Source organism: Trichomycterus rosablanca, chromosome 9, assembly GCF_030014385.1.
Source record: "Trichomycterus rosablanca isolate fTriRos1 chromosome 9, fTriRos1.hap1, whole genome shotgun sequence".
In the NCBI taxonomy this organism is placed as follows: Eukaryota; Metazoa; Chordata; class Actinopteri; order Siluriformes; family Trichomycteridae; genus Trichomycterus; species Trichomycterus rosablanca.
The window spans coordinates 33,421,422-33,446,264 of NC_085996.1; the positions used below are offsets into that span (position 1 = coordinate 33,421,422).

The 24,843-nt window shown below is 41.3% G+C and overlaps 1 protein-coding gene across 1 annotated transcript in view; it reads right to left on the bottom strand.

Moving 5' to 3' along the window:
• LOC134320089 (MAM domain-containing glycosylphosphatidylinositol anchor protein 2-like) overlaps positions 1-24,843 on the bottom strand; it is a 312,736-nt gene that overhangs the window by 160,947 nt on the left and 126,946 nt on the right. Inside the window, exon 3 of the mRNA XM_063001391.1 lies at positions 22,082-22,256. Coding sequence (XP_062857461.1) covers positions 22,082-22,256 — 175 coding nt within the window. The remainder of the gene's footprint in view (positions 1-22,081; positions 22,257-24,843) is intronic.

The window sequence follows — 24,843 nt, forward strand, 5'->3', positions numbered from 1 at the left end:
ATAACAATAGTAAAAATAATAATAATAATAATAATAATAGTAATATAATAATTAATAATAATAATAGTAATAATAATAATAATCATAGTAATAATAATAATAATCATAGTAATAATAATAATAATCATCATCATCATCATCATCATAGTAATAATAATAATATACAACCATTTTTAAGTTGAAAAAGTTTAGTAAAATACAATAAAAAATAATCTGTGATTTGTTTATTCTCTTGAAGCAGAAAGAAAAAAAATGTTTCCACAGATGAACTTCATTTGTAAACAGAAACAGATTTAGAATTTGACGCCTGCAAGAAATTAAAAAATAAACTTGGCACAGAGGCATGTTTACCCCTATGTTCTAAAATTTTCACTTTTTTTTGCATTTACTTCAAATTTTCCTCCCAATCTAGTCATATCCAAACACCCGACTGCACTTTGCTTCCTCTCTACTGATGCTGACTTCCACTCCTGACTGAGGAGAGCCGTGACTAACACACACCCCCTCTGACATGTGCAGTAACCGACTGCATCTTTTCACCTGCACAAGGCGAGTTCATATGGGGCTAAGATCCATGCATGGAGAGGTATGCACTGATCCCATTTTCCGTGGTCTCTGTGCCGGCGGCATCAATCAGCCATCAACCCCCACAAATGAGCCAATCACTGTTGGTGCAGAGTTAAGATTCAAACTCATGAGTCAAGTCAGCTCTGGTGTGCCCTCCATGAGACCTTATAATGGTTTGGGAACTCAGGACACAAGAAAGTAGGACATAGTAAACTAGGCTATTTTTATTTTATTTATTGAATTATTTTTATTTTTTGGAAGGGATCAGATGATACAGGGTAAGGATTAATAATAATAGAAATAAAAATAACAATAATAATAATCACAATAATGCACTCTGTCAAAACCATTTAAGCGATGATCCAAGCCTCTGTTCTCAGCTGGAGATGTTACTGAATGCAGGGTGAGTTTTGTTCAATTATTCAGCTGCGTGGGTTTTGAAGTGTATATTTATTTTTTTAAAAGAAGTGATTCCTTTGAAATTTTCTTCCTCTGCACTGTGTACCTATGCTGTAGTATGTTCCATGTATCAAATAAATACACTTTAATAAGAAACTAATTAAAGTTTATGTGAAATAAAATAAAATTAACACTGAGAAAAAATAAATGGGCGCCACAAACATTTATCAAATATTTTTATTTCATTGAAGCTGCCCTAAAGAACTGAGCAAAATAAGTTCCTCTTGCCAGAATATTAAATTTGGCAACTAAACAAAAATTGTTCACCAATATTACAATATTTTTACAGTTACAATGTGGCATGTGAAATAGTTTTGGCAAAAAACTTGTATATTATTTCCTCCAATATGTTAGAAGCCAGGTTCTCTCATCTAACATCATGGCTTTCATACAACACGAAACATGGACTCATCTGATCACATCAGACATCACCAGTCTTTTTGGTTTTTCAAAGATGGGTTTGGGCCTAGTGAACTCTGCAGCATTTCTGAATAAAACTGATGTATGGCTTTTTCTTATTAATAAAGTTTCATGTTAAATTTTTTGATGCAGCAATGCACTGTGTTAAGTGAGATCAATTTTCTGAAGTTCTCCTGAGCCCATGTGCATCACTGTTTCCTCAGCCATCTTTTCTGCCATAGCCTTATAAAATATGAAATAAATGGTGGCCATATACTTTTGGCCATAAATTGCTTGTTATGCAACATATTCCTTTAAATGGTCACTTATTTGTATATGACTATAATATTATACACACACACACACACACACACACACACACACACACACACACACACACACACACACACACACACACACACAGTGCCATGTGCTCAGTTAGACACCCAACCTACACATTTTGCAAATCATTTATCCTTAATGAAAGTCCACTTACCAAACAGCAGTGAAACTAGCAGTGAAACTTTTTTTGACCAGTGCCCAGGTGGTGCAGTGGGATATTCCACTAGCACACCAGCACCGAGATTCTGAACTCATTGGTTCGAAACTCAGCATTTTCACTGGTCGGCTGGGCGCAATCTAGTGGGCATAATTGGCAGTGCCTGCAGCAGACACGTTTTTTCTAGGGCAGGATGATCAGACTATGTGGGTGGGGTCTTCAAAAGCTGTGTAAGGACCCTGATTAGCAGATAGAGAGGCACCTGTGCAGAAAAGGGTTCCACTAAGGGCTGCGTGTGGGTCGGAGGAGGCGTGAGCAGCAATATACCCACCTCGACTGCAATCGAGGATCCCCCAGCAGCGAAAGACAAATTGACTACACTGAATTGGGAGAAAATGGGAGAAATGCATGAATAAAATAGAAAAAAACTTTTTTTGACCTCTTAATTTTAACCACCTGCTGAGGTTGATAGCACCACTTGAGAGCTCGAGCTCAGCAGCGGTGGGCACTTCTGTTTATTTCTTTCCACCAAGCTCCCAGAACTAATACTAATCCCCCACTCCACAAACTTCAGCTTAAATACCACTAGCTTAAAAGAACAAGGGGATTAAAGGGTCTGAATCCAGCCTGTCCATTAAACAGCAGTCAGTGACAGTGTAAACGTGACCTTGTCCCTCTGTTTAGCTGCGGCCCTAAATCTGAGACTCCTACATGACTTCTGGTATCTTCTTCAGCAAAAGCACTTGCTCCTTTCTGATTGGTCAGTCTGCGGGGGCTGTAGAGGGGCGTTTGATGGATAGACAGCACCAATGCCAGCAGTCTTTGCTTTTCCTCATAGTGATGGAGATGGGTAAATAATGAGACCCAATAGGCAAGTCAGGTGGGTAATGAATCTCTTCTTCATCGCCTCCCTGTGACAGTGGTGTGTGCCCGGCCTCATCTCCCGCACAATTCATCTCCAAGGAAAACAAAGTGGTGCCACAGCACCCAAGCCTTCTGATACAACCAGTCTAAATAATGTCTTCCTCAGTGTCTTACCAGTAACGACTGTATAACCATTACATTTCCAGACATAGGCTTCCTAAATGTTTAATTCCTGGGAAGTTAAAAAGCACTGAATGATCACATACGAATACACAGCATTTCTGCTTACATCACACAACCTAGTATTATGTAAAAGAAAAACCCAGACAGTCCAAATTCTCACAGGTGTGCAGTTGTAGTCTAGCGGTTAAGGAACTGGACTAGTAATCTAAAGATCACTGGTTCAAGCCTCACTACTGCCAGGTTGCCACTGTTGGGTCCTTGAGCAAGGTCCTTAATCCTCAGTTGCTTAGACAATACACTGTTCCAGTACTGTAAGTAGCTTTGAAGAGTCTGCTAAATGCATGTAGGTAAAACAGCAGCATGTCTGTTACATGTCCAAGACCTAGGCAACCTAAAACTAAGGCATAAATAATAATAAACAATAATACATAAATATAAGCCTCTAATTTGTGCAACTTTCAGAACTGAAAGTTTTAGCTACAGCTCACGCAGAACATAAAGCTTTAATATTTTGTTGGGAGGCTTTGTGGCATTTGTAGGAGGCAAAAAAAAAAGTCAGGATTGTATCTCCTATGTGAGGTAGATTTGGCGTTTGTGTGCGTGTACGTGTGTGTTTGTCTAAGCCTTCAAAAAAGCCTGTGGTGGTTGCAATGAAGAAAAGTAAACATATCAACAAGACGCTCTGATGGTGTGATTGTTGTACTAAGTTGTAGTTTTTTTCCAGCTTAAAATGATCTCAAACTTTCTGTCGTTTTTTTCTGTCCAGTCTCCTCTGTTCGCCCCTCGCTATTTTCTCTCACTCTCCATTTTACAGTCCGCACTACCAAATCTCGGCTGCGTCCTAAATCGCATACTTACGTAGTATTCATCGAACTGTACGCGAAAAGTACCCAGTTTAAGTACTGTTAAGTACTGTTTAAGTATGAGATTTCGGACGGAGCCCTCGGCTTCTTCACGTCACCTGCCTACAGTGTGAGCACATTGTGCAAAAGTAAGAGTCGTCCGTGAGAAACACCGTGAGCTGTATATAGTTGTGTGGATGAACCGATGACTCGATGCGAAACATTTGCATCGATGATTTTTAGTAATTGAATTACTCGAGTTTCTAGAGGAATCGTTTCAGCCCTAATAATAATAATAAGTTCAACCTAAATAGCACCTTTTTCCAAGCTAAAGGTCGCTGTACAATAATAGAACAAACAAAACAAAAGTGTGTGAAGATAGATTACACATAGAAGTTCAAGAAGAAGAATAAAAGTGTTGTGAAAAGAGATAGGTCTTCAAGGAAGACATAAAGTCAGAAAGAGAAGAGATAAAGAGTAGAGTAGAGGGCAAAGAGTTACAGAGTGCTGGGGTGGCAACGCAAAAAGATCTGCCACCCATAGTGGACAATCTAAATCTGGGAACGGACAGCAGATTGGCATCCGAGGACCTCAGTCTGCGTGGCGGTGTGTGACATGTGAGTAGTTTAGTGAGATAGGCGGGGCAGAGACCGTGAAGTGCCTTGAAAGTGAGAACTAGTATTTTATATTGAATGTGCATGGAAATCGAAAGCCAGTGAAGTTTATAACAGGAGTAATGTGATCATACCTCCCGGTAAAGGTCAAAACCCTAGCAGCAGCATTCTGAATAGTTTGTAGGGGACGGAGGGTTTTGGCGGAAAGTCCATATAGTAGGGAATTACAATAGTCTAATCTGATTGTAACTAAAGCGTGTATCAAGCGTGTATATTAATATTATGAAGACATACCCAAAATGGGTGTGACCTCATAAGCTTTCTTCCAGTGCTTCTTAACCAGGGGGCCTAGGCTCACTAGGGGGCCTCAGTGAGTCTAGAGGGGGGTCCTTTTGCATTTTATTAAGAAGAGTAAAAAGAACCACATGTGATGGGATGGGAAAGTCAACAAGCTATTAAAATATAGGAGATTTCTTGTAATGCCATATAGATCTACGAAGGGTTCTTCATTAAGTTTCAGCACTTTTTAAACTCTATTTATTAAAAATTTCAAAAACAAATTACATCACTTTTCTACATCGTCACCCTCTGATGCATTGTTCCCAGCATTGTACCTTTTTAATGCCATCAGCAAATAATGTTTTTGGTTAAGCATGTAGCCACTGATGCACCGCTGCTTTCACATCATCATCACATGAAAATCTTCTTCCTCTAAAAGCTTCTTTGAGCGTCCAAAACAGGTGGAAATCAGATGGCGCTAAATCCGGACTATAAGCTCTCTCTCATTCTCTTGGACACGACCAATTACTACCCCTCCCGCCTACGTTGGGCCTTTGAGAATGGACACATTTGATTTGCCCAACACAAATGTGCAAAGACTCGATTGAGTTGTTGATGCAGATCCCGCTGAAGTAAACCCAGGTGAGAAAAGCTCCAAACACTGTTATGGGTAGGGGAGGAAGGACCCAAGGATGCAGAGGATTTAACGAAAAAGGATTTTATTTAACAAATAATAAACATAATATACAATAAAACAAAGAATAAAGGGAACAAAAAGACCTCGGGAGATCCCGAAGGCAGCCAATGACGTCGTGGGCTGAAAAAGAACAGAAAAACATACATAAGGGAAAAAACGGGGACTGCGAGGCGCGAACCCAGGTCGCTCGCCTCCAGTCCGGGAGCATACTCGACTTGCCACAGCGGAGCTGATGGCAAAATCGCTCCCTGGGCTGTTGAGGCGAGGAGTGGGTTCACCGGGTGGAATACCTCGTGGTGGACGGACGGAAAGGGAAGGTAAACCGGCAATAGATAACTCAAATGGCTCGGCCGCCAGCAGAAACTGCTGGAAAACGCCGAGCCGTTTACCGGGCGCGAGTATTTGTAAGCTCTAAAGAATGAGCGTTACGGCGCTATCACCAGCCATTCTGGCTGGGAAGTGGCCGTATTAAAAGAACGCCCCAGAATGGAAAAACGCGACACTGTCACCAGCGATCCGCGCTGGGAGGGGATCGCGTCCCTCTGGGCGCGTGAAAAGGGTTCCCAGCGGCGCTGTCACCGGCCGACATGACCGGAAAGTGGCCGCTTTAAGTGGGAAGCGCTCGGAGAGATGGCCGCGGCGCTGTCACCAGCGCTCTGCGCTGGGAGGTGGCCGCGCCACTCCGAAACGCGCCGAAAAATAATACAGGCGTGCGGACTGACTCTGGGGTTAGACCCGCTATAGCGCGGCTCTAACTCGTGAGCCCGACGCTGGGTGAACACCCCAGAGGTCCGACAGCGCTTACAGTGGCGTGCGGTGGAAACGGTGACGTATACCGGCACCTGCCGGCAAACGCAAAACCCGAAAACAAAACCGCAGCGCGTGGGCTGCACAAAGTCGCACCAAAACTAAAAATCTAACCCTACCTTACCTCCGCCTTACGACGTACCCACCCTGACGCTATACAGCGCCTGGGGAACCGGCTAGCCCTAGGCAAAGGAAAGTGGCTGGTGCGGTGCAGCCAAAAGAAAATAAACGAACATAAAAGGGCACCGTAGTGCCAAACAACCTAAAGGAAAAGAAAAGCAAACAACCAGGGAAAAACAGAAGGTGCGACACCTGCAGCTTAGCGCCATCCCCTTAAATAAGGGGAGGCGCAGCTGCAGCGCGTTCGCCCTAACGAGCTGGCCAGGTACTTACAGCCAGCTCGTTTTCTGCTCTGTAAGGCCTGTGGCGTCAGGGAGAGATGGTGTATTCCCCTGACACCACAGAACCTAACAAACACCAGTTCATTAGAAGTAAACCCACTACATCAACCAAAATCAGAAAATACCAAGATATTTACCGTCATCATGGTCTCATCGAATTTCCCATGAGCAAGAACACAACACCTTTTGTAATCCTTGCTGAAAGAATATCATAACCTGTTTTTTAACACACAGGATCTAAAAGAAAAAAAAATTTGAGAACCACTGGTATATGTATATAGCAACACACAAACATCTTTTAGTCTTTTGTCAATGTGCAGGAAATACATGTCAAGTGTCTTGACCTTTAAAAATCAGCCCATGGCTTTATAACACATAGCCAGCATACCCATAGCAACTGTTACGTCAGTACGTTCAAAACAAGCAAAGCTATAATGAAGACCTTTACCCCATTCATACTGAGAACGCTTGAAGAGATAAGGGAAAAAATAACTCCAAACTAGCGTTTTTGGGACTGTTTCCACCAAGAGCTCTGGATACCTCACAGAAGGTAAACACACAACAACACAATCATGCAGGTGTGAATTTCCCCTCAGTTTTAAATATAACATTTATTGGTTTAATTGGTATTGGGCTGCATAGTAAATTGGCAGCTTGAACACTGTTTTGGCAACCAACGTCTGTAACTTTTAGTTAGTTGCTTGCAGTCATTTTTGTTGTAATTAGATGAGATTAAATGATAAATAAATTCATATTTGTATACACATAAATAAACAAACAATTTAATTATTTGTTGGGTAGACTTTTTTAAAACCAGCTGGACTAGATCTGGTTACAAATAACATAATAATATTTTTAACTGAATATGTTTTTGTTACTTAACTATGCCATTCCTACATACAGTATATCTGCATTTCATTCAATTCTCATGTTTTACCCTGACTTTAACCTGGTCAGTGTTGCGGTAGGCGGTAGATCCATCCATCCATCCATCCATCCACCCACCCATCCATCCATCCATCCATCCATCCATCCACCCACCCATCCATCCATCCATCCATCCACCCACCCACCCACCCACCCATCCATCCATCCACCCACCCACCCACCCACCCACCCATCCATCCATCCATCCATCCACCCACCCACCCATCCATCCATCCATCCATCCACCCACCAACCCACCCATCCATCCATCTATCTATCTATCTATTTATAAAACCACCTCCCTGTTTCTACACTCAGCTCCACTTACCATATAGGTCTGTAATTTTCATCATAGGTACACTTCAACTATGAGAGACAAAATGAGAAAAAAAAATCCAGGAAATCACATTGTAGGATTTTTAAAGAATTTATTTGTAAATTATGGTGGAAAATAAGTATTTGGTCAATAACAAAAGTTCAACTCAGTACTTTGTAACATAACCTTTGCTGGCAATGACAGAGGTCAAACGTTTCCTGTAAGTCTTCACCAGGTTTGCACACACTGTAGCTGGTATTTTGGCCCATTCCTCCATGCAGATCTCCTCTAGAGCAGTGATGTTTTGGGGCTGTCACTGGGCAACACGGACTCCACAAATTTTCTATGGGGTTGAGGTCTGGAGACTGGCTAGGCCACTCCAGGACCTTAAAATGCTTTTTACAGAGCCACTCCTTCGTTGCCCGAGCGGTGTGTTTGGGATCATTGTCATGCTGGAAGACCCAGCCACGTTCCATCTTCAATGCTCTCACTGATGGAAGGAGGTTTTGGTTTAAAATCTCACGATACATGGCCCCGTTCATTCTTCCCTTAACACGGATCAGTCGTCCTGTCCCCTTTGCAGAAAAACAACCCCAAAGCATGATGTTTCCACCCCCATGCTTCACAGTAGATATGGTGTTCTTGGGTTTTTCTTCTTCCTCCAAACACGACGAGTTGAGTTTTTACCAAAAAGTTCCATTTTGGTTTCATCTGACCACATGATATTCTCCCAATCCTTTTCTGGATCCTCCATATGCTCTCTGGCAAACATCAGACGGGCCTGGACATGTACTGGCTTAAGCAGGGGGACACGCCTGGCACTGCAGGATTTGAGTCCCTCTCGGCGTAGTGTGTTACTGATGGTAGCCTTTGTTACTTTGGTCCCAGCTCTCTGCAGGTCATTCATCAGGTCCCTCCGTGTAGTTCTGGGATTTTTGCTCACCGTTCTCATGATCATTTTGACCCCACGGGATGAGATCTTGACCCCAAGGGAGATTATCAATGGTCTTGTATGTCTTCCATTTTCTTACAATTGCTCCCACAGTTGATTTATTCACACCAACCTGCTTGCCTATTGTAGATTTACTCTTCCCAGCCTGGTGCAGGTCTACAATTTTCTTCCTGGTGTCCTTCGACAGCTCTCCGGTCTTCGCCATGGTTGAGTTTGGAGTCTGACTGTTTGAGGCTGTGGACAGGTGTCTTTTATACAGATAACGAGGTCAAACAGGTGCCATTAATACAGGTAACGAGTGGAGGACAGAAGAGCTTCTTAAAGAATAAGTTACAGGTCTGTGAGAGCCAGAAATCTTGCTTGTTTGTGGGTGACCAAATACTTATTTTCCACCATAATTTACGAATAAATTCTTTAAAAATCCTACAATGTGATTTCCTGGATTATTTTTTCTCATTTTGTCTCTCATAGTTGAAGTGTACCTATGATGAAAATTACAGACCTCTCTCATCTTTCTAAGTAGGAGAACCTGCACAATCAGTGGCTGACTAAATACTTTTTAAACCCACTGTATATATATTTATAGTATATATATATATATATATATATATATATATATTATTAATGTTAAAGTCAGCTTTTAATGCGGTTATATGTCTGTTTTAAAATATATGCTTTTATACGTATGCTTATAAAATGTACTCCACAAAAAACCAACAGTGACACTGGTCTATATTGTTCCACCATGTGCCATGTCATGTTTCATCAAGCAAGCTTAGCTAAGGGTCAGAGTACTTGTCACTTCACATTTAATTTAATCAATAGACAGTTAAGGCTTTCACCTTCCTGCCAGACCTACATTCTACAAAAAATGTCTTAGGTCATCTGTAAGAAATGTCAAAGAAGCAAACAACCAATTCCAAAAGTAAAACAAAGAATAAATAATAATGTTAGAAAGAATTATTATAATAAAATAAAGAACAGTGTTTTATCTACAGGCTTGTATTCAGATAAAACAGTATGAATAAACCTCCTGTAATGGTGGAGTCTCTGCTGAGTAAGAGGGTCAGTAAAACACGGTGCTTCAGGACTGGTGGGCTCTGGTTTTTTTTGTGCTAGCATTGCTGGTTGAGTTTGTTCATGAATAAATCTGACTCTGACTCAGTCCTGACACTGACTCACAACTGCAGTGTCTGTAATAACAGGAAACTATTAGGATTAATAAGATGGTTGGATGTACCTCGCTATAGAAAATGTGACGTAAATCCCACATTGACATTGACAAACACTGACATCGGCGGTCGGTTGATGTGTAGGTGTGTCGGGAAGTGTGTAAGCAGGTTGGCAGATAGGTAGGTGTGTAAGTGGGTGGGTGGGTGGATAGGTAGGTGTGTAGGTAAGTGTGTAAGTGGGTGGGTGAATGAGTGGTTAGGTAGGTAGGTGTGTAGAAGTGTCGGTAGGTGTGTAAGTGAGTGTGTGGTTAGATAGGTGGGTGGGTAGATGGGTGCTTAGGTAGGTCGATATGTAGATGTGTTGATATGTTTCCAAGTGGGTGTGTGGGTTGATAGGTATGTAGGTGGGTAGGTAAGTGTGTAAGCGGGTGGATGGATGGGTGCTTAGATAGGTCAACGTGTAGATATGTCAATAGGTGTCTAAGTGGGTGTGTGGGTAGATAGGTAGGTAGGTGTGTAGGTAAGTGTGTAAACGGATGGGTGGATGAGTGGTTAGGTAGGTAGGTGTGTAGAAGTGTTGGTAGGTGTCTAAGTGGGTGAGTGGGTAGATAGGTGGGTAGGTAAGTGTGTAAGCAGGTGGATGAATGAGTGGTTAGGTAGGTAGGTAGGTGTGTAGTTAAGTGTGTAAGCGGGTGGGTGGGTAGACAGGTAGGTAGGTAGGTGTGTAGGAACTTAGTTACATTTACTAGCAAAAATGATCAACTAAAAGTTAAATGACTATGTAGCCTACTATGTGCACTATGTTAAACACCTCCTGTTTAAAGGTGGCGTCTAATTACAGGACAGCATGGTGACACAGCTGGTAGTACCACATAGCAGCATGAGTCCTGGGGACAAGGGTTTGATCCTCGCTTCCATTCAGTGTGAAAAATTTCACATTCACCCAGCGTCCATGTCGGCTCATGTATTCCACTTTCCTCCCACTACCCTGCCTCAGGGTGTGTAATTTAATGTATGTGTCTGTATTTTTATTAAACAATGGATACACAATTGTATTAAAGGGAAACATTTAAACCCTTTCTGTGCTTCCTGCAAAGGATCATGTAAATTACAAATGAATATTGCAGATAATATGGACATATATTAATGTTTTTCAAGTGCTAACGGTTTTAATGGTAACAAGGTGAACCACAGCAGCGGTTGTGTATTTTTTCTTCCCCCTGCAACCACAGAGTAATAAAATGCTAGATATTTATCACACGAATCTAAAATTTGTAAGAATAGCTCATGGAGCTATTTATTGTACCCATTAAACCCACTACCACTGGGATTAAGCATTCGAATCCTCAGCAGTGCTATCAGCCGGTCGGACACGTACGAGTTCTTCTGGTGGACTGGAAGGCTAACACAGAGGCTGTGTACAGAAAGGGGATGAGCAGACTTTACTTTCTGAGAAAGCTCAGGTCCTTTAATGTGTACAGCAAGATGCTGACTATTTTCTACCAGTCGGTTGTTGCTGGGGCTGTGTTCTTTGCAGCAGTGTGTTGGGGAGGAAGCATCAAAGCGGGAGATGCAAAAAAACTTTAAACAACTGATCAAGAAGGCTGGCTCAGTCTTGGGCTGCTCACTGAAAGGTTTCGAGTTGGTGGTCGAAAGGAGGTCTTTAAACAAACTCATTTCCATATTGGACAATTCATCACACCCCATCCATGACCTCCTAGTCAGACAGCGGAGCACCTTCAGTAACAGACTCATCCAGCGCCGCTGTAAGAAGGAATGATACAGGAAATCGTTTGTACCAACAGCGATCTCACTGTATAACTCATCCCCACTGTGCCGGGACATCATTGCTCACTGAGTTAATACCAGGACCATCAGGACAGACTCATGAAGCCTGATCAGTCACTCTGTTTATGTCATTGCACATCTATGGATATTCAATGCCCAAGACACTTTTATAATTTTTCTATTATATTACATATTGCATATACTGTATATATTTAGTACCTACCGAGTTCATATGCTGACCAGCCCTGTGCACAGAGAGTCACAATTCTGTGCCATCAATCAGCCAGCAGAGGTCGTAAATGCAGCAGTTATGAGGAACCCTGGTCTGACTTACCAACCCTGTACACAACAGCCAAACATTGTTCATACAGCCGCCCAGCCCAGCCGGATAGCACAGCTGAGATTCGATAAGATGTATTCGAAATCCCACCTTTGGACGGTCTTTTTGCATTTCTTCATGCAGCGGTTCATGTGTTAAATGACAATGGTTTTCTGAAGTATTTCTGAGCCCACGAGGCTATATGTATCACATTAGAATGAAGGTTAACTGTGGCAGCATGGTGGCTCAGTGGGTAGCACTGCACTCACAGCAAGAAGGTCCTGGGTTTGATCCCCAGGTGGAGTGGCCCAGGTCCTTTCTGTGTGGAGTTTGCATGTTCTCCCCGTGTCTGTGTGGGTTTTCTCCTACAGCCCAAAAATGTGCAAGTGAGGTGAATTGGAGATACAAAATCGTCCATGACTGTTTGACATTATACTTGTGTAATGAGTAACTACCTGTTCTGTCATGAAAGTACCCACAGTGTGTAAAACATGACATTAAAATTCTAATAAATAAATAAATAGCTGCACTGACAAGTTCACATGGCATTAAGTGCTTATTATACTCTGGAATCTCTAGTTTTGGCCTGTATTTAGCTGCCATTTAATTTAGAGTTCTCTAAAAATTTACTGTAGACTTACAAACTGCAACTCACTTCCACTACAAAAGATCAACATAAAGCTAAATCAGTGTATCACCATCTAATATAGACCTTATGCTCAGACTATCAGTCGATATGTTGGATTTTGCCCAGTGCACATGTGAATGTGCCATGACCCGAAACTGCACACACAACCTTCTAACCAAAAAAAGGTTATTTAATCACGTGATGTGTGCCAGCTAACAGCTGAAATAAAAAGAAGACCGGCACTTTAAAAGATGTTCTTCAGCAAATGTCTTCATCTCATTGTGAATCCACATCTAATCCTGCCTCTCACTCAACATGTCTATTCAGGACAGGTCCGGCCTAATGGAACTGTCCATCCCAGCACAAGTTTCAAACCACATTTACAAAAACAGTACAAGTGCTATTGCAACAAAAGGAATCCAGTTTTTAATGCACCCAAGCGGAAGGTGTTACAAGCTCAGCGTCTAAAACAGCAATTTCAATGCTAATTAGCAATCAAGGCTGCACAGCACTAAAATAGTAGAAAATAGAATAAGCCCATCAATTACCTTCACAGCTGGGGAAAAGATTTAGCATTTCTCCTGGGGGGCAGAAACGCAGGATCGTACAAATACATAGTGCACAAACACCAAGACTAATGACAAGGGTGCATATTTTAAGCAATAGTTGCCATCACTACTTAAACCCCTACTGCTTCTCTAAGTATAAAAAAAATAGTTTTTCTACATGACCGATTTGTTATTTGTGGCTCTATCAAACAGACTTCCAATATCTCCAACATGGGTGGTTGGATAAAAGAAAATCAGGCCGAAAAGTCACTTACCAAAATAGAACTATCTCTACTTACCTAAGATGGATGTATTTAAGGCAGGTCTATCAAACTTTAAAATACTCTACTAAAGAAAGACCTTTTTTCCAAGCTGGCATCTATTTCTGGATGGTAAAATAAAGTTTTGCAATGACTTTTGAATAACTCATGTAAAGCACTGTGACAGGACTGCATGATTTCCCAAAGATTGTCCACACTCTGCCAGTTTAAAAAAAAAACAGTATCTGACTACTGACTATTACAGAGCACCAAACACTAGTGACTCAACTCCTCAGATACCTTGAAGATACGCCAGTAGTCTCACAGGTGCAAATAAAAAAAGCGATTCAGCCAGTCCCGAGAAAGAAGTCTAATATCATCCCAGTCAGCACAAGCTTGCTGTGCCCTCATTTCCTGTCTGCTTGGCTGCAAACTTATTGAAAGAGAGGAAGTGAGAACAAGAAGAGGGAGATGAGAACATCTAAGCCGAAGTCTTGGAACATTTCTGCTCATTTCTACCATCTGAGCATCTCTGATTCTGGCTGAAGGCCCTGTCGAGACATATCCAGTTCCTTAATGTGACTCAAATCCGCATATCCCTAAAAGCCTTGGGGGATCTCTGGGTAAGTCGGATCAGCACAGAGGACGTAGGCCGGCTTAATGAGAGAGATTATCCAAAAAATGGAGCATTATTACCATAAGGCAATTCATGCAGGCTTCAGCTATTTAAAACACTAATAGAAATACTATTACTTATGTAAAGCACTAGTTCAACATAAACCTGTTATACTCTACTGACCACACTGTATAGAACTCAGTCCTTTATGATTAAATATAGAATGTGCTCTGGATTTAACCGCACTGTTGCTATCGAAATATTTATCAGCTATTTTACTTATGTAACAATTTACATCCCACATACTATTATGTTTGATGAAGAGATTTCAAAGAAAGTGATTTAAATAGCACACTGACAGTTGCACAAGTCTAAGTCCAGCCCTTCCAACCATAGTCAGCTGAACTGCTTTTTTAAAAGAATGGTTTACTATGGTTTATAGATACTGTACATTTACTTTAGTTACAATGTACAATGATTTACAGATATTGTAACATTTCCCATATACAAACTATATGTGCAGCTGTATGTGACTACCTGACCATGAGCTTGCTGGACATTCCATTCCAAAACTAGAAAAAAATATACACCGATCAGCCATAACATTAAAACCACCTCCTTGTTTCTACACTCACTGACTGTAGTCCATCTGTTTCTCTGCAAGCCCCATTTCATGCTGTTCTTCAATGGTCAGGACTCTCCCAGGACCACCACAGAGTAGGTATTATTTGGGTGGTGGATCATTCTCAACACTGCAGTGACACTGACATGGTGGTGGTGTGTTAGTGTGTGTTGTGCTGGTATGAGTGGATCAGACACAGCAGCGCTGCCGGAGTTTTTTAACACCTCACTGTCACTGCTGGACTGAGAATTGTCAACCAAAAATATATCCAGCCAGCAGCGCCCTGTGGGCAGCGTCCTGTGAACACTGATGAAGGTCTAGAAGATGACCAACTCAAACAGCAGCAATAGATGAGCGATCGTCTCTGACTTTCAATCTACAAGGTGGACTAGGTAGGAGTGTCTAATAGAATGGACAGTGAGTGGACACTGCATTTTAAAACTGATTAGTGTATACTTTTGTCTATAATTTTTTATATGCAGTCTTGAGAGAATTATGAAGCATATTTGATTTACATTGGCAGTTGTGTCAGTGTGTTCATGGTACGAAAGAACCAGTGATTAGTGTAAGGCTTTTAGTCTGCAGTCTCAACCACCTCTTACAGCCGTAAAAATATGACAATGTGCATAGGGCAGTGGTCTCCTAGAGTTGGAAGGCAAACCCAAACTTTAACTTTAGGCTAAGAGATATTTTTACTGTATTGTTTTAAGACAAAATTTTTTGTAACATTCTACCTGTTGGCGATGCTATTAAAGAAATTATTCTAAATAAATACTGGTACAGCTGGCAAAACAAACTACATATACTGTATACTGTCTACTGTATACTGATTGATAGAGCAGTTGTAGTAAATGAAAGGTCGCTGGTTCAAGCCCCACCCTTGCCAAGTTGCCACTGTTGGGCCCTTTGAGCAAGGCCCCTTAACCCTAAATTGCTTAGACAGTATAGTCACAGTACTGTCTGCTAAATGCAGAAAATAATGTAAAGTAAAGTAATCTCTCCCTCTTCAGGGCATCTGTACTCATGGGAGTTCAAAACACACACACACACAGAAATACACAGGAAAGGGACCTTTATGTAAACCCTAAATAAGATAAGACAGTCTGTTCTATTAGAGTTGACAGGCAGGCTGGAAAGGTTCTAGTCACTGAATGAAAGCATCCTGTTCTTTAGGCTGTGTCTATACGTTTACGTAGTTTGGTTCCCTTGGTCCGGACCAACCAAGAAAATAATACATTCATACATTGTAGTTCCGGTTTGCCTAGGGTTCGCGCCCCGAAATCTACAAAATACAATGCACCACACTGGGCTTAATGCACTGATCAGGGTTGTGTATACCTAATGGTATTTTTACCAACTGGAAACACAGCGAGAGGTGGTAAAATGTATAAAGGAGTCAAAACAGCACCAGAAATTCCTCCGCTGCACTTTTATATTAATAACTGTTTTGATTGCACTCTGTTCTCTCGCAGTACATTTAGTGCTGCATCTTGTGACCTCATGTCATGTGATTGCATCATTTATTACTGCGTTCACACCTGAACGACTTGCACTAGAACGGCGCGAGACCCTCCTGCTTAAGCGTTTTCGGTCCGCTTATTTGGTGCTTACCACAGTTCAAAAGGAAGCTTCACACTTACTGTAACGAACCGCACTAACAGAGCCATCACACCAGATTACGTTTTAATCTAACCAAAACCGGCAAATATAAACACAACCTTAGTCACATCATCTCTGCTGCCTCTGGCCCCAAACCAATACAGCTGTAGCTTACACCAATGTTATCAATAGAAAAATAAAATTGTCACAGAAGATAATAACAGACAAACAGTGGAGGCTGATTCATATATTTATTCTCGTTTGTGTTGATGCAAACATTGATTAGAGACTAGATGTTCTTGCAGCTGTCGCATTTATTAGATCATTTCAGTGGCAATTACATACATGCCACTATACCTGGTGTTTATTATTATATGGTGTCAGACTGACTCCAGATAATTCAAAATATAGTCCTATTCACAAATATTGGCAGCCTTTTCCTCTCAATTTAGCATAGATGGACGGACGGACGGACAGACAGACAGACAGACAGACAGATAGATACAGTAGATAGATAGATAGATTGACAGATTAGATAGATAGGTAGATAGATAAACAGCTAGATAGATTAGATGGATGGATGGATGGATGGATGGATGGATGGACAGACAGACAGACAGACAGACAGACAGACAGACAGACTAGATAGATAGATAGATAGATAGATAGATAGATAGATAGATAGATAGATAGATAGATAGATAGATAGACAGACAGACAGACAGACAGATACTTTATTTATCCCGAGGGACATTATTGGTCTCTAGTAGTTTAACAAGCAAAAGCAGAGAAACTAATACAAATACAAATAAAGTAAGTAAGTAAATAGGGTGTTGCGAATGTACAGCATGCATATATACAACATATGGTATGCAAAAAAACAGTATGTGCAAATAGTGCATCTGGTGCATGTAAAGAAGCAGTAGTGTATCTATTCTTATAAACCAATTAGTAATAGCCACTTGGTCTTCGGCTGCTGGGGACTCGATCGTGTCCGAGGAGGGTATATTTGCCTGACACACGCTCCATTAGGCATGCAGTTCACTGACCGCTTTGGTGGATTTGCATGTGAGGCCAGTCTCGTGCACAGACAGATCACGCAACGCCCCCCGCGTTCCTCTGGCTACTAACCATGGTCCTTCCAGACCCCACTCTTTTTTTTTTTATCTGGTCTTTTTCCACCCAGCAGACTTAGTGGTCAGGTTCGTCTGCTGCAGGTACTGCCAATTGTGCCTGCTAGAGGGCACCCAGCCGTCCGGTAGCAGAGCTGAGATTCGAACTTGGGGAGTTGGACAATATCCAGCTGCTTCACCTGGACGCCTCAATTTATTTAGTTTTTGACCATTTATTAAAAATATTTGATCATTTATTTACAATACAACCCCACTCCATTTTTAAACTACAGTGATAATAAATATAATTATTATTTTTTTATTATTATTTATAATTTTTCCCACTTTTTTCCCCCAATTTTCTCCCCTAATCTAGTCGTGTCCAATTACCCTAAATGCGTCCTCTATACTGATTCGACCCTTCACCGCTGACTGAGGACGCCTCTCAACTGACATACGCCCCCTCCGGCACATATACAGTCAGTACAGACCGCATTTCTCACCTGCACGAGTAGAGTTCATACACCGACGGGCACTGTGTACGGAGGGCCACACCCCCATCAGCATTATTCCTCAGCCCTGTGCAGGTGCCATCAGTCAGCCAGCAGGGGCCGCAGTTGCACCAGTTATGAGGACCTATGATCTGACTTTTTACCCCTAACCCTGAACAGCAGCCAATCGTGGTTCATGCAGCCGCCAAACCCAGTCGGAAGGCAGAGCTGAGACTCGATACGATGTTTTCAAAACCCCAACTCTGGTGCACTAGCGTACTTTACCGCTGCGCCACCTGAGCGGCCCCTTAAATATAATTATTAATTATAAGAAATATTTGTTCCTTAAATCTTCATTGTTTGTCACGACTGTTGGTGATATTTGATTTAATACTTTGTTTAGCATCTTTTGCTAAGATAAAAGATCAGATTCTTCTAAAATGCTGAAAGAACCTGAGAACGTAAGAACCATAGCAAGAGATCTGAGACCATTTAATATTTATTCAACTAGATGCTGAAGATTGTAAACTCCCCTCTTCAGCTCAACCCATCAACCCACAGGTTTTCTGTAGGGATTAGACCATTTCACTTGTACAGACATAATTTTGATTACGTATTCTAGTCAATAAATCCTTTTTGGTTATTTTGACATGTACTTCTCTGACTTGAAGATGCAGCAACTGCCCTTTTTAAGCTTTTATGGGTCCATGTTGTTTTGATTTGATAGCTGCTGATGCTTGACAGGGTTCATGATACAGTGTTTCTGAACTGAGGGAATAAGGTACTTTTCTGCATGGCTATCTGTGTGTCTGCTCTAATCCCACCTCTAGGGTTTGTTGTCAGATTTTTTTTGACAGATTTTTTTGTTGTTCCCTGACAGAAGAGACAACCTTTCCAAAAAATATACTGGTTATGTGGGTGGAACACCAGCGCATCAACAAGCAAAGGTAAAAAAAATGTCCTGGTACACGTTTACATTTTAGATTCCTCCACAGATTCCATGTCAGAAAAATATAGTTTTAGCAAGTTGTTTGACAAACATTGCAAACAGATCATTGTACTTACACCGATCAGGCACAACATTAAAACCAAATCTTTGTGAACACATTGTCCATTTTATCAGCTTCACTTACCATATAGAAGCACTTTGTAGTTCTATAATTACTGACTGTAGTCCATCTATTTCTCTGCATGCTTTGTTAGCCCCCTTTCACCTGTTCTTTAATGGTCAGGACTCTCCCAGGACCACCAAAGAGTAGGTATTATTTGGGTGTTGGATCATTCTCAGCACTGCAGTGACACTGACATTGTGCTGGTATGAGTGGATAAGACACAGCAGCGCTGCTGGAGTTTTAAACACTTCACTGTCCCTGCTGGACTGAGAACCAAATATATCCAGCCAACAGCGCCCTGTAGGCAGCGTCCTGTGGCCACCACTGATGGTCTAGAAGATGACCAACTCAAACAGCAGCAACAGATGAGCGATCGTCTCTGACTTTACATCTACAAGGTGGACCAACTAGGTAGGAGTGTCTAATAGAGTGGACAGTAAGTGGACACGGTATTTAAAAACTCCAGCAGTGCTGCTGTGTCTGATCTACTCATACCAACACAACACTCACTAATACACCACTACCATGTCAGTGTCACTGTAGTGCGGAGAATCATCCACCATCTAAATAATACCTACTCTGTAGCGGTCCTGTTCATTAAAGAACAAGGTGAAAGCAGGTTAAAAAGGTATGTAGAAAAATAGATGGACTACAGTCAGTAATTGTAGAACTACAAAGTGCTTCAAAAGCATTGCTTTAGAAGCTGCTGGTAAGCTAATTATCATCATCTGGGGATGCAACTGTGGTTGTATTTTAAGACTTATCCTCAAGGCCTACTTGCCTCCTTGCTTAACATCACGGGGGTAATAGACATAGAATGCAAGTCTGTGCTCCAGTACCACTATAAAAAGCCAGATGCCAGTTTGAAGTTGCACATGACATGGCAACAAAGATCTTACTTTTTGGGAGAAATGTCCTTAGATACAATCAAACAACAATGGAACCGTTTGGCCATAAAGACCATCTTTATGTATGGGGGAAGGGGGGGTCCACAGCATCATGTTGTGGCGGTGCCTTGCTGCAGGGGGGACTGGTTCACAAAATGGTTATTGAAGCAGCATCTCCAGAAATCAGCCAAGAAATGAAAAGGAGCAGAAAGCCTACAAACCTGTCTTAGTTAGTCTTAGGTACACCTGGTCTGTCAGGAGAAATGGGTCATAATTACAGCAACTTATTGTGAGAAGCTTGAGAAAGCCAACCTGAAACGTTTGACCCAAGTTAAACCCAAATATTTTAAAGGCAATGCGACAAAAAAAACAAGCAACGTGTATGTCAACTTCTGATCCACTGGGAATGTGATGAAAGACATAAAAGCTGAAAGAAATTATTGCCTCTAGTATTATTCGAGTCTTAACTAGTGGGTGGCAACTGGCAATGACTAAATTGTAAGAATCCAAGTTGGCAAGGTAGTGGATAATGTGATTTATTTAAGATATGTAAAGCCAAGCGTTGCCTCCAGACTGCTACTTGTTTGAGATCATGAAACACAGAAGGGTAAGCTAGTAGTAAAGCTATGTAGGCAAACAGAGGACCATGATTGGCTAGGATTTCATCCATAAAAATGACAATCCCCATTCTTCTACTCAGAGAGCAGGGATTCTGAAACACTCTCTTGGATAGTGGTGGTAAATTCGTCTCAGTAATGTGATCCGGTTTACTTGAGTCACTTGTACTGACTTGTACTGATCCAAATATTACTTGTCTTCCGTGCACTCATCTTCTGTAAATAAATAATTTGCTCTTAATTCTCTTGGCACCTCACACTTCTCTTGTCAGTGACAAGTTGACACTTTTTTCTAAGTGGAATCTTGATCATGGGGGATATGGACAAGGAGGGGGGAGAGGGGGTGGACTCACCTACCAATCAGATAAGTATATTAATAGGTCAAGGGGGATGGTCAACAACAAATTGCCATGGTAACTTGACCCAGTCAGGCAGCCACAGTGGCACCAAAACCAACAGTCAATAAATTACCATGGGGGAGGGGCTATGATACTCCTTAAGTGGTACAGTACTAAAGTAGCCTGTAAGCATTTGCATTTTAACGATAATATAACTATATTCTGTTGTTGTTTTGCTTACAAGAACATATGCTGCATTACTAATCTATACCTTGACTACTGATAATAATAATTATAGCATGTGCATAAAATCAGCCACATAACAAACACCAGTGTGTTTAACCGCATGTTTATTGGAATATTTCACTTGTTACTTAGATTCACAGCCGCTTCAGCCAAATCATCTGAGTCCGCGGTGTTTCCGGTGAGTCTGCTCACTCGCCTTGTGTACTTAGCAGCAGCCAATCAGAGGACTCACAGAATCCGGGTTAACTGAGACCTCGGACTCGTGATTCCTGGTTTAGTACAAAGATTCGAATCATTAACCCGGGTAGTTCAGGAACCGCCCAGCTCTACTCTTGGACTCTGGGACATTGCTTAGAGCACCACGGCTGTCTTAGCTTTCAGTTGTGCTGACCTCCAAACAACAGAGTATATATTTTTGTCTTGTACCAATTGGGAACCCCCGATTTGTCTTGTAAATAACACATGAGTTTAATGTCCAAGTACAATTCTATCAGCTTGGGAATCAAGCTTTTATATTATTTGTATAAAAGTATATAAGTAGAATTATTCTGCCACTGATATGACAAGAAATGAATCATTGTGAGCCACAAGTAGATGTAAAGAAGTTAGGGACTAATTAAAGGTAAAGCCAGTGAGACAATGTCAAGTGCAACTTGATGTGGTCAATCAATAATCAATAAAAGAAATAAAGCAAGACTATCAGCTCGGCTGCTTCTGTCGATACAGCAGAGCTCTGTTAAACGCTTTCTTACACATGCAATGATATTCTCCAGGCTCAATAAAACTTTAGTACCTTGTAAAACCCCTGACATAATATATAGGTATCATATTATTATACTGAAAACATAAAAGAGGGTTGGAAAGAACTGAAACCTTTATAGCCTGTAGCTATTTGCAGCCATTTAGATAGGAATACTTACAGTACACGTCCACTCTGATGGACTTAATCGCTGGTGAGCCAAGACCATTTTCCGCCTTGCAGTAGTAGCGTCCACCTTGGTGCCTTTGGATCTCAGCGATGTGAAGGGTCTCATTAAAGACACTCGAATCCTGGAAGCGGTCCGACACGCTGCCAGCTGTCTTAGTCCATCGAATCTACAGGACAGATAATGAAATATAAAAACAATGAACGTCTCAGGTTTATGTGAGGATTTTTTATGCTGTTCACACACGTAGCTGTTTAATCAGAGTGAAAACAGACACACATTGGTTTAGTTACAAATAAGTAAGATTATGTAAATTCAAAAATTATTTCTGTATATGGACAGCTATAGAATGTGTCATTTTAAAGGTCTTTTAGGACTCCACAAAGTTGAATCAGCTCATCTGGACACAAGTTGGTTGTAGAGATACGTTTCGTCACTCATCCAAGTGACTTCTTCAGTCTGAGCTGGTGGTGAATAACCCCAATCTTATATGCAGACGATTTGCATAACGACCGATCACCGCCCATTGCATAACAATAAAACCGGTGATCAGGTCCATATGCAAATCACAATGACCATTAATTACAACGGCCATGTGTGCCTTTCACATATGATTGGGGTATAGCTCCTATAGCTCTGATCTTCTATGTTGGGCCATGTAAAACACAGTGTTTGGAGAATATCCGTCTCAATTGTTCTGCTACTCCCGTGATTCCGTATGTGATCCCGTGTTTCAGTTGCTTTTAAACCCCAAAACACGCTACGCCAGAAATGAGTTCACCCTAAGGACCGGGTCCTTTGACACAAACAGAGTAACATAGTGTATGCTTTTAAGATGCCAGGAGGATTGCCGGGAACTGTACATTAAGGAAACTAAACAGCCACTGGCAAAACAGAAGACTCAACATATAAGATCGACCTCTTCTGGCCAGGACTCCGTGGTTTACACTCACCTGCAAGCCAGCGGCCACTCATTTAATAATGACGATGTGCAGATCCTTGACAAGGAGGAACGCTGGTTTGAACAGGGAGTCAAAGAGGCAATCTATGTGAGGAGGGAACGACCATCCCTGAACCGAGGGGGGTGGCCTGAGAGTACATCTCTCACCATCTTACAATGCCATGATAGGAGCTATACCCCAATCATATGTGAAAGGCACACATGGCCATTGTAATTAATGGTCATTGTGATTTGCATATGGACCTGATCATTGTTATGCAATGCAAATCGTCTGCATATAAGGTTGGGGTTATTCACCACCAGCTCAGACTGAAGAAGTCACTTGGATGAGTGACGAAACGTATCTCTACAACAAACTTGTGTCCAGATGAACTGATTCAACTTTGTGGATTTGTGTACCTGGATTATTGAGCATGCATCGAGAGTCTTTTAGGACTTAAATGTCACATTAAGACAATGTCTATAACATTTTGGCTAATGTTCTCAGAAGGCTAATGTTTTCTTTTCCCTCACATAGGGTTACACAGAATAAAAACAAGTCCACGGCATATTACTATGCAACACTGTACACTTTTCTTTAGTTTAGGTTGCGGCTGAATAAAGAAAGACAACATGGAATTTCAATTCTGCACAGTAAGCATGAGGTACTAATGATTTTTTGTCTGTTATTCTGCATAGCAACTAGCTATAGACAACCAGGACAGCTCTGCCTAAACATATAACTGTGTTTGCATTCTTGTAATAATGATTGTAACATGAGTGGATATGCAGCTTGGAGAACACAGAGAAGCTGGGGTAACTTGGCAAAACTACTTTTAATAACAAATTGTAGCTTTTCAGCTTGTGGCTTCCAATCTGTTGACAACATTTACTTAGGGTAATAGAATAATGAAAGGTTGTTTAGTTTTGTTAACTACATAATGAGTTAAGGATCTCAGAAATAAAAATACAACACAGATCTAAAAGAGCAGGTATAAGCTAACACTGAAACATCATTATTTTCAGCAGGATTTAGGGAGCAGGTGCATATTGATTAGTCCAGCACATTTTTATTTAATCAAGTCCCACATGATGCAGTATCTATACACCAATCAGGCATAAGATTAAGAATACCTTCCTAATATTGTGTTGGTCCCCCTTTTGATGCCAAAACAGCCCTGACCCCTCGCGGCATGGACTCCACTAGACCCCTGAAGGTGTGCTGTGGTATCTGGCACCTTCTTCCATTGTTCCGTGGTCCAGTTCCGATGCTCACATGCCCATTGTTGGTGCTTTCTGCGGTGGACAGGGGTCAGCATGAGTGAGCACCCTGACTGGTCTGTGGCTATGCTGCCCCATATGCAACAACCTGCGATGCACTGAGTATTCTGACACCTTTCTATCAGCAGGATAAAATGTTCACTTGCTGCATAATATATCCCACCCACTAACAGGTGCCGTGATAAAGAGATAATAAGTGTTGTTCATTTCACCTGTTAGTGGTCATAATGTTATGCCTCGTCAGTGTATGCCCAGTGAACATTTGCTGTATGAAAATTACACAAAATTAAGTCATAGCTTACATAGGTAGATAGTAATTTAAGCTTTATGTAAAAAGTAGGAAACCTGATACACATGTAGGCTAATATAATTACAAATGTGAGCTATTAAGTTACTATTTTAGGTTAAATATTGCTCAAATATGGGTTATTAGTTGGTTCGTTGGTTATTTAGTAAGTTATTTAGTTTTCCTTTCTTTAGGATAACAAACAAACTGTTAATGTAAGCACTTTCCCACTTGTCACACAAATGCCAA